The sequence below is a fragment of the Heterobasidion irregulare genome, assembly GCF_000320585.1.
Source record: "Heterobasidion irregulare TC 32-1 unplaced genomic scaffold scaffold_05, whole genome shotgun sequence".
Lineage (NCBI taxonomy): Eukaryota > Fungi > Basidiomycota > Agaricomycetes > Russulales > Bondarzewiaceae > Heterobasidion > Heterobasidion irregulare.
This window is the reverse complement of record NW_009258201.1, coordinates 2,830,625-2,840,349: the sequence shown is the minus strand read 5'-3', so window position 1 is coordinate 2,840,349 and position 9,725 is coordinate 2,830,625. Positions and strand designations below refer to the sequence as shown.

The 9,725-nt window shown below is 59.7% G+C and overlaps 4 protein-coding genes across 4 annotated transcripts; all 4 read right to left on the bottom strand.

Moving 5' to 3' along the window:
• Nucleotides 1-330: 330 nt before the first annotated feature.
• HETIRDRAFT_318212 (uncharacterized protein) lies at nt 331-728 on the bottom strand (the record flags this gene model as incomplete). Its single annotated transcript, XM_009548572.1, has 2 exons — nt 331-545; nt 599-728. The coding sequence occupies 2 exons, from the start codon at nt 726-728 to the stop codon at nt 331-333; spliced, it is 345 nt and encodes a 114-aa protein (XP_009546867.1).
• A 760-nt stretch (nt 729-1,488) lies between these two features.
• Nucleotides 1,489-2,346, bottom strand: HETIRDRAFT_409802 (uncharacterized protein). Its single transcript, XM_009548571.1, has 2 exons — nt 2,148-2,346; nt 1,489-2,079 (listed from the first exon to the last, which is right to left on the bottom strand). The coding sequence occupies exon 2, from the start codon at nt 2,017-2,019 to the stop codon at nt 1,780-1,782; it is 240 nt and encodes a 79-aa protein (XP_009546866.1). The 5' UTR covers nt 2,020-2,079; nt 2,148-2,346; the 3' UTR covers nt 1,489-1,779.
• A 354-nt stretch (nt 2,347-2,700) lies between these two features.
• Nucleotides 2,701-7,982, bottom strand: HETIRDRAFT_434454 (uncharacterized protein; the record flags this gene model as incomplete). Its single annotated transcript, XM_009548570.1, has 15 exons — nt 2,701-2,739; nt 2,855-3,312; nt 3,366-3,469; nt 3,551-3,578; nt 4,089-4,565; nt 4,626-4,745; nt 4,909-4,970; nt 5,134-5,492; nt 5,714-6,296; nt 6,352-6,452; nt 6,523-6,727; nt 6,895-7,020; nt 7,143-7,327; nt 7,390-7,492; nt 7,738-7,982. The coding sequence occupies 14 exons, from the start codon at nt 7,980-7,982 to the stop codon at nt 2,996-2,998; spliced, it is 3,015 nt and encodes a 1,004-aa protein (XP_009546865.1). The 3' UTR covers nt 2,701-2,739; nt 2,855-2,995.
• Nucleotides 7,983-8,334: 352 nt separating this feature from the next.
• Nucleotides 8,335-8,847, bottom strand: HETIRDRAFT_317815 (uncharacterized protein; the record flags this gene model as incomplete). Its single annotated transcript, XM_009548569.1, has 1 exon — nt 8,335-8,847. One exon carries the CDS (start codon nt 8,845-8,847, stop codon nt 8,335-8,337), a length of 513 nt encoding a protein of 170 aa, XP_009546864.1.
• Nucleotides 8,848-9,725: the final 878 nt, after the last annotated feature.

Here is a 9,725-nt window from a genome sequence, read left to right as displayed (position 1 = left end):
TGTGTTGGTGTCGTTGGCAACATCGGCGCCGGAGTAGTACCACTGGACCTTGGCCCAGACCTACGGTTGCTCGCGTCACGGCGAGGACGCGTCAGACGCATGGTGAACACACACACACACACACACACACACATACACACAGAGGGGCAGCAGCACGGGGGCGGGGCGGGGCGGGGCGGGTGCTTACCCCAGGGTCATCCACGGGGCGCGTGAGCGGCCGGCATCGTGCGAACTGGAGGATCCGGCCGACCCAGAGCTCGTGGGCGAAGTAGGAGGATGTCGGGAACCTAACCTAACTTTCCCATGCTGCCATCGCAAGCTGCCTTGCGCTCACTCATTTCGGTGCTTCTGGTGATAGCGGATGAGACCGGACGTCCGCACGCGATAGTTGTCAGCTGGCAGCAAACGGGAAGGCCCGACAGCGGATGCAGTGCTGCAAAGAAAATAACACACCGAGCTGGTGTGACCCTTAATGTCCGCAGGCTTATCCAGCGGTGCCAAAATATTCTTTGTGAGTATCTTGCCAAGTTCGACACCCATCGGATCTGTTGCGCCAGTTCAGCAAACGCGGATTTATGCACCCACACCAGGGACGCACGCACCAAATATGTTGATGCCCGGATGAGGCCCTGCGTAAAGATCTTGTGTTCGTAGAGCGCAATGAATGAGCCGAGCGTTGCGGGCGTGAACAGCGGGAAGAAGAGAGTGTTGCTCGGCCAGTTGCCCATGAAGAGCTTTCTCTTCAACACTAACCGTTCTTCAGTACCGCCGAAACAACACGCGGACACTACCGAAGAGGGATTGGGAGAGGGGACAGAGGGGGTGCGCACCTGGTGTACTTGCTCCTCAGTTTTGCCAAGCGCGAGCGCTTTGGGCGGCGCGAAGTAGTTGCTGAGCAGGATGCGGTGGTGAAGCGAGCCACAAAGCGGATTGTGTGACGTCGCGGGAGTGAGAAAGTCCATCGGGACGAGCTTTCTGCCCTGGTACAGCAGCTGGCAGAATGCTGGCCGTTTATGCCCTCTACACTCCAGACAATTGGCTGTGGCATGCGCAGTGCAGTCAGCCTTGACAGCAGAGAGTGGGTTGGAGAGAGAATATGCTCGCCGGTCTGATAGTCAACTCGCTTGCCGCTCTTGGTGATGAGTTGCCGTTAGAATCCATGTAACCTTGATGCAGGTAGTCCTTGAGCCCTTACATGTACTGGTTGCAAGGAAGTAGCGCGTGCAGGCACAGAGAGCCGGAGAGGTCTGGTGATAAGGAACGGAGCGATCAGGATTCAGCGGAGTAAGAGGAAGGAGGAGGGGAGACTTTAGTGCCTGGGGAAGAAACGTACATGCGTAGAGTGGAGAGCAGAGACTTCGAGAGAGGGGCAGCAAGGAGGAGAACGAGAGGCACGCACCGTTGTACCACTCTGCGTGCTCATCGAGTGCACGTCCGTCGTGGACGTCGCCGTCGTCTGTGCTCGTCTCCTTTACCGTTGCGGCCGCTGCCATTCATTCCTCCACTGCCAGCCAGATAGGTAAGGTCGAGGGCGTGACAATGGACAAATGAGGGGCTGAGGGCGTGAAGGCCGAGGGCTGAAAGGGTTGGGAGAACGAAGGGAAGAAGGGTCGAGTATGTTCGAGGTCGAGTGTGCGCGAGGTATGTTGTGCGCGGGGTTGAGGGGCCAAAAGGAGAAAAGGATGTGAGGAAGTGAGGACAAGGGGTTCAGCATGTGCAGCATTGAGCGCGGGTGCGCTCTCGGCGATAACCCAGAACGAGGGAGGACTAGACGAGGAGTCAACAATAGGTCGAGGGCTCGAGCATGCGTGCATGGGCTTGACGAGACGCACGAGTGCGGATGTAGGTCGCAGGCGAAGACGGGTGCGTGGGCCCAAGGGGTTGATGCAGTCGAAGGCACTCGGTGGCGAGCGAGCGTGGACTAGAGGAGACAGGTGTGGGATCGAGGGGACGCGCGGGCGGTTGTGGGTCGCAGGCGAAGGCAGGTTCCTGTCGTCGAGGGGTCGTACGTGCACGCATCAGAGGCGGGATTGTCTAACTAGGAGGTCAAGTGAGCGAGCAGCCATAACGACAAGGAGGCTGCAGAGGTTGCGGGGCACATGTTGAGCAAAGGGCGGGTGGAAAGGGCGAGAGCGAGAGGTACGAACCTTGGTAACGCTCAGCCTTCCTCTGCCTAGCTCATTTCTCCGCCACCAGCTGCTCCTTGACCTCCTCATCGACGCGCTGAAGCGCGTATGGCTTAATATTTGTGATCCTCTGTGTGCGGAAGCGAGGGCACGTGGAGGGACGGCGACAGTGTGAGGACGCCAACTGTAGTTGGACTGCGGGGTCTCAGTGGTGACGCAGGTCGAGGGAGGGAGAACGAGGGCGTAACCTTGCGTGGTGTCGAGGGGACGCGCGTGAGCGCTTGGGCATGAGGGCACGAGCGTGAACTTTGACGGCCCAGGAGGTCGAGGGGCACTGGATGGACGCGGGCGTGGGCTCGAGGACATGACCATGGGCTCGAAGGGAAGAGGATACGCGTGCTAAAGGATTTGGATCCCAGGTGGTGCGTGCGCTGAAGGGGACGAATATGCGCGGGCAAAATTGGGGGCAGAATCGCAGCTTCATCGGGTTGAGCGGACAGGCGGGCGGAATAGTTGCGAGGACACTGAGTGGTGGGCGTGCTTGTGTTCACAGATATGAGTGTGCGTATGTGGGGTCGAAGGGATGCACGGCCGGAAACGTGGAGTGCGTGGGCTGAATGGACGAGTGTCGAGGGGAGACAGGTCGGCGGTGGGGCGGGCGGAAAGGATGAGGTTAGGATATACACGTGTGCAGGGAAGGACTGGCGCCACGAGGGACGACAACGCACCTTCATGACGCTCGTCCTGCTCAGCGAGCGTGCATCTCCCCATAAATTTCCTCGTCCTCCACGCCCATCCATGTTCCCAGCCCGTCTCTCAGCCGCCGCCGCCGCCGCCGCCGGTCCTCTTCTTCCTACGCTACCAGCCAGTTAGGTTAGGTCGAGGATGGGACTGTTGACGAATGTGAGATCGAGTGTGCGCAAACTCGAGAGGACGAGGGCGATGAGGATGAGGGAATGAGGGGTCAAGCGCGCACGGGGTCGAGTGTGCCTGTGGTTTCGGCAACGATCCAGGACGAGGGAGGAGTGGTCGAGGGGCCGTCGAGAGGTTGTGCGTGCACGCGTGCGCGAGCTGGATGAGTCATGCGGAAGCGGATCTGGGTCGAATCTGGGTCGCAGGCGAAGGCGGATGCGTGAGCTCAAGGGATGAAAGGGATCGAGGGCATTCGGTGGCGGGCGGGTATGGGCTAGATGAGTCTAATTTGGGCTTGACGGGACAAGGGGAAGCGCGCGGACGAACAGGGATAGCATGCAAAGGCGGGTGCATGGCGTCGAGGGGTCGCGCGTTCACGCATGGGCACAAAGGCAGAATTGGCTATTGAGGGAATCAAGTGAGCGAACGGGCTTGGCGTCAGAGATCGAGGGCGTCGCAGGGTCGCAGGTCGAACAAGGGGTAGGCAGAAAGGATCAGAGCGGTAGGTACACGCCTTGGTGACTCTCGGCCTCCCTCTCCCTAGTTCATGTCTTTGTTGCTAGCTGTTACTCACCCTCCTCGTCAACAAACTAGAGCGCGTGTGGCATGATGTCTGCTATGCTTTGTGCGCTGGCGCGGAGCGCAAGTGGGGCGGGAGCGGAGGCGCCTGAAGGGACGGCGACGGTAGAGGGACTGTGTAGGGTGGCGGGGTCGCAGCAGTGACGCAAGACGAGGAAGGGTGGACGAGGGGACGACGAAGTGTTGATGCTGCGTGGGATTGAGGGGATGACCGTGCGTGGGATTGACAACGCGAACGGTCGAGAGAGTCCAGGTGACGTGCGAGCTTGGGCTGGAGGCAACAAGCGGAAGGGCAATGAGTGGCGGGTGTGCATAGCGTCGAAAAGATGCACGTGCGCATATGGGCTCGAACGCGGGAGCGTGGACGTCAACGTCAACGGCCTAGGGGTTCGAAGGTACTGGGTAGGCGGCGGGCGTAGTCATGAGAAGATGGGCGTGGGCTCTGGGGCTTGAGGGGACGAGGGGACGTACGCATATAACTTTGGGTCGCAGGCAAATGGATGCGTGTACTGAAGAGAACCGAGCGTGCGCAGGCGGGATCGAGGGTTAGGTTCGACGCTCGAGCGGGTCGAGAGGGCAAGAGTGGCGTCGGGCATGCACAGGATCTCGGCGGTGACACGGTCTGGGATGCCTGGGCGAGTGACCCGAGCGAGGAAACCTTCGACTTGAGCATGGAGATGGTACTCTGCGCAGCAGCCTGTTGAACTTTGAGCGTGCGCGAGAGCTCGAGTGAAGATTTGACCCGGGAGGCGAGGGCATTGAGGCACTCCTGTGACACGGAAGGCATCGAAAGCTTGAATGCAAAAGGTTCTTGTAGGGACGACGACGATCTTCTACTAAAATACCGAGTTGCCTGAGATGTCGTGTTGCTAACAACATAGAGGGCGCCGTGGGACCTTGCCAATCCGACCGACCGAGTTGAAACTTGGAAGGCTGCGAGGTAGGAATCTAAAAAGAGGAAAGGAATGGGTGAGGTCGATGAATGCAGGAGAAAGAGAGAAACGGCACGTCGAAACTTGCAGACAAATGAAACATGGTGGGAGAGCTTGAAGGACAAGAAGTAACATGCCATACCGAGGTTAGCGCACGCGTAAAGTCTCTCATGATATACCCGAGCGGCACAAGTACCTACAGAAAGATCTGAAATCATCGTTAGACAAAGACAAGGACCACAATGGGAATCCTCAACACTGCTTGCTTTCTCAGGGCCTCGGCTGAGGCCCATCGTCCGTTTGCAATGCCGAGGGCGGGAAAGAAGGGACAACGAAAAGTAGAATACAGATACACTTACAGGAGCAGGGGTCTGTCATGGTTATGGTTACAAGTCGTCTCGTGCGCGTAGAGCAGAGTTTGCTCTGGTTTCGCAATTCATCGTTGTGTGGTAATGGCTTAGGGAGAACACCATGTCCGCCGCGACGGTGATGTGCGTCGATCTACACTCATTCGCCAGCTCCTCGTTGGGCAGCTTTCGTGTGCGCCTAGAAACCACAATGAAAGAATAAAATTAAAATTCAACAAGTCGACACGCGTCCATGCAAACACGATCGGAGCACGCGCGACGTAACCTTTGCGCGCATCCAGGACGTCAACACCGCTGCTGATCAACTGCATATGCTCCAGCTGGCTCACGCACGAGAGCACCTCGCGCCACGAGCCCTTGAGGTTATTGCCCTCCATGACTGTGACGTCGAGAAGCATCTGGGCCGCCTCCATGTTCTTTGTCTTTATCTCCCCGAGGTTGTTCAGGAACGTGAACTTTGCGAGCGTCGTCACGAACGCGTTGCGCTCCAGCTCGAGGTCGAAGAAGCACACGATCCGGATCGCATTCCGGAAGCCGTCGAGGCAGAGCTCCACGACATCCAGGTTGTCCGTCTCCTGCAGTGGGCCCGAGATCCCCGCAAGGAACGGGATCCACGCGACCTCGAACATGGGCCAGACGTGTACGAAGTGCGACGCGCTGAAGAACTGCTCGCCACTCCGCGAACCCTTGCACTGGGACTGCATCATCGTCCTGAACAGCGCCTGCATAACCGACGCGTGAGCAAACCACCCCAGCACCGACATCTCGACGCTCGACGCCACCAAGAAGCATGCACCTCGGTCTTGTTCGCCATGCCGTTCGACTGCAGCATATACGCCTCCCTCTGCAAGTCCTGCCCGACCGTGGCGAGCGCGCTCGCCAGCCCCGCACCCGGCGCGAGCGACGCGACCAGGCTCGAGTCCACCTCATCCTTGATCCGGATCCCATTGTTCACGATGTCGTCAAAGATGGCGGACAGCAGCTCCTCGGGGAGATCCGCGCCCTCGTTGATCCCGCGGGTGTTCTTCACGAAGTCTGCGCGCGTCATGCGCTTCTTCACCTGCGGATTGTGCGCATCCGTGTTGAGCAGGATGACCGAGTACGAGATCACGTAGGCGGTGTCTGCAACGGAAACGGGGCCGTGGCGCGTCAGACGCGCGCGCGGATGAGCAGCGCGCGGGACACGCATCGGCGTTCGCGAACGGTGTGTTTGCATTGCCCTCGATGTAGCGCTCGGCGAACTTGAGCATGAACCGATTGATCTTCTGCGCTTCCCCGGGCAGGCGGAACGCCTGCAGGTAGACGTGCAGCGCGTCGACGAAGGGCATGCTCCGCAGGTCGAGCATGTTGACGAACGTGTACATGGTCGCGATGTTCTCCTCATCCCTGCAACCCGGTGAGACATCGCAAACGGAGGAGGTGGAAAACGCGCACCCTTCGCCGAGGTACTCACCGATCATCGACTTGCTCAGCCCATCGGTATGCAACAAGAACCGTGTGACGTCCTGCGGCGCCTTACTCAGAATGAACCCCGTCTCGAGCAAAAATTGTAAGCCCTAACACCCGCCCATTGGTCAGCCCTCCTCAGCCGAAGAAAACACGCACTCGCTTCGGCTTAAGGTTGAACTTCTTGACGCCCTCCAGCAACATCGTCTTCTTCTGCTTCGCGCTCTCAAACCGGCCCGGGTCGTCGTGGATACCTGGCGTCGGCTGCCTCGTCGCCTCCGCGCTCGGGCCACCCGTCGGGAGCCTATCCAGTGACTGCGACGCGTCGGGCGTCAATCCCTCAGGGCACCCGTCCTCGCCGACGCTGGTGCGCCACGCACCCGCCGCGGCCGCGGCCAACGCCGAGTCGGGCGCGGTGCCCTACGCGACGAGCGAGCATAGCACGGCAGTGAGGCACTCGAGGCTCTGGCGGCAGAGCTGCTGCTCCGAGTGGCCGAGCGCGGATGTATCGAGCGAGCCTGAGACGGCCACGGCGGGATGCCCGGCGCGTACGCCTTGCTCGTGGGTGTCAGCGTGGGGCTCGCAGGGTCCGCCGGCTTCTGCTGCGCGGCGGACGGGAGCGTGCTGGTGCCGATCTTGGTGATGATGTTCATGAGGCTGCGCGCGCGGCGGGCAGGGTGTTCAGCGAGCTGCATACACAGACAAAAAAAACAAAGAAAAAGAAAAAAACAGAGGGCAGAGCAGAGCAGAGGAAAAGAGAGGAGGCGGGGCATGCTCACTGCTCGTAGATGTTGTCTGCGACTTGGCTGTCGCAATCATAGTTGAGATAAATCTCGACGAGCGCCTGCGGATCGTGACAAAGGCGTGACAGCATACCCAAGATGGCGGCCTTCTGCTTCAGCGTCGACGTCTTCATCTCGAGAATCGGGAAGAAGATCTCGTGGAACGGGACCTCGATCTCTTTCTGCAGGCGCAATAAAAACAAAACTAGGTCTGCGAAGACAGACCCCCCACGCGCGTGCGCACCTTGAGCTTCGTCCAGAAGCCCGTGATCACGCGCCAAAATATCTCGACGCTGATCTCGAACACCTGCGGGACGGGGCTGGCTGCTTTCCTGCTGAGGCTGAGGCTGAGGTACTAGTTCGCCATCTGCACGAACGGGGTCGCCTCGTGGGACGAGCTCGAGTGGATGAGCAACGAGGGCGAGACGAAGACGTCCATGTGCGCGTTGAAGATGACGAGCACCATGTGCAGGGAGAGCAGCTTGGAGCGCATCGAGTGCGACTTGAGGTCGTGCTCGTTGTGGGCGGGGCGTGCAGGCGCGGGGATTAGTAGGGGGTGATGTGGATGCGGTGCGAGGAGGAGAGAGCGAACCTTTCCGAGTTGAGGGGCTTCATTGTGAGCTTGCACATGGATCGGAAGATGAGGAAGGCATCCTTGAGGAAGAGGTCGTTGATCGTCATCGTGTGTGCCGGGGGAGCATGATGCCCCTGGGCTGGGGTGCTCGGGCGAGAGCTCGCTCGCGTGCAGAACAGTGAAAAGGGGACACAAGCGGAACTGTGCGAGGGAGACCCACGCGTGAGGGGTATCCGGCCTGTCCGCGCCGTGCTCGATCCCATTCGACGAGGGCAGCTCGAGGACAGGCAAGTCGTCGTGGGCAGCTACCGGCGGCAAAAGAGGGAGCGGGATCTCGAGCGAGATGTCATCTGCCGAGGGCACCTTGTCCTGGGACGGCAGCGGGCACGGCGGCTCGATGTCCGGCGTGGACGGCGCGAACGAGTCGCGCTTTGCGGACGGGGCGTCGTCAGTCCTGGATGCGAGCGACGCGGTGGACACTGCGGCGGCGGGTGGGGGTCGGTGGACATGAGAAATATGTTGTAAACGGTGCGGACGGCCTTGAGGAGCGAGGACTGGTGGACGAGGATGGTGGAGGAGAGAACGAGAGCGAGGAGGGCCTTGACGACCTGGAGCCTAACCGAGTCGGCGGTGGACTCGGTGTGGCAGGTGGTGGTGGTATGCACGACGAGGTCCACGAGCGAGGGCGGGGGGAGGTTGCTCTGGGAGGCGCTCGAGGTAGAGTGGCTGGGCCCGGACCCGGGGACAGGGGCGGGGACGGGAGGATGCGTGTTCGGGAGGCCTGGCCTCGACGAAGAAGGAGTAGGAGATGAGCTTGGAGATGCAGTCAAGGCTGGCGGCCGTGAGCTTCTCGTTGCGGGTCTCGCAAGCGAGGCAGAAGACGGAGTTGCCCTTGGAGATGGTCATGGAGCGCTTGTAGGAGGAGGGCGGTGTGGAGGGATGCGGTGGACATGAATGGGGAGAACGCGGTGTGGGTGTCGATCGTGCGCGAGGCGTCGGTGGAGGAGAGCCGGGAGGACGGGGGTGGTGCGCGCGGTAGCTGAGGCTGCCCCCACGCGGGGGCCGGTCTTGCAGCGAGTTCTTGGATGGCGGCGTCGGAGGAGGGGCTGGCGCAAAGAAAGATGACATACCTCATGGATATCCTCGTCGTCCGCACCCTCTCTCTTCCCAGCTTATCTTTCCGCCATCGCCGTTCCTCAGCGTGGTCGCTGTCGCTGTCGTCATGATTGTCAGTGTGGTCCTCATTGTCGTCGTCTTTGACGCTCAGACGGTCACGATGCTTAGAGCATGATCAGGCAGCGTGGGCGTAGGGGCGTTAGTAGAGCAGAACGCCTCCGCGGCCGACATCGTGGTGGCGCAGGGGAAAGAGACGGCGGTGAGCGGGGGCGTAGGCGTGGACGAGGACAGAGACGGGGTCGGGAAGGGAAAGGTTAGTCCCTCGAGGATCTGTAGATAGTAGAAGTAGAGGAAAAGAGAAGGAAACATCAGTACACATCCTCAACGATGCTAGCTTTATCAGGGCCTCGGCGGAGGCCCATCGTCCGCTTGCATCATTGAGAGCGCAAAGGAAAGAGAGCGCAAAGGAAGCGGGTGTCGAGAAGTCGAGAAGTAAAAGGAACAAAAGATAACTCACAACGAAAGGTTTAAAGTGCTCATTTCGCTCATCTGGACCAGTGTCTGCGCTGGTTTCTCAACCGATCGTCCTGTAGAAGAAGAGGATGTGGCCGATGGCCTGTCGAGAAGTCTCTGGCTTGCAGGCTAGCAGAGGATGTTGACATTGGCACGGACAGGGCGTGGACGAGGGATCGCGGAGAAGGAAGAGGTACTGAGAGACGAGCGAAGAGTTGGATTGAGAGCTGTTCATTACGATCGAGGTAGAGTGGTCCTCCTTCCACTTCGGGCGAAAAATTTCGCCCACAAATCGTGTGGGTGAACGGGCCTGAGTTCAAAATATAGATATAGATACAACAAGAAAAATAATACAGGCTGTAGCTACAGAGGAGCAC

Bases quoted from the DNA above. Each gene is read 5' to 3' on its own strand.
- HETIRDRAFT_409802 (XM_009548571.1), bottom strand. From the start codon at position 2,019: ATGCGTGCACGTACGACCCCTCGACGACAGGAACCTGCCTTCGCCTGC.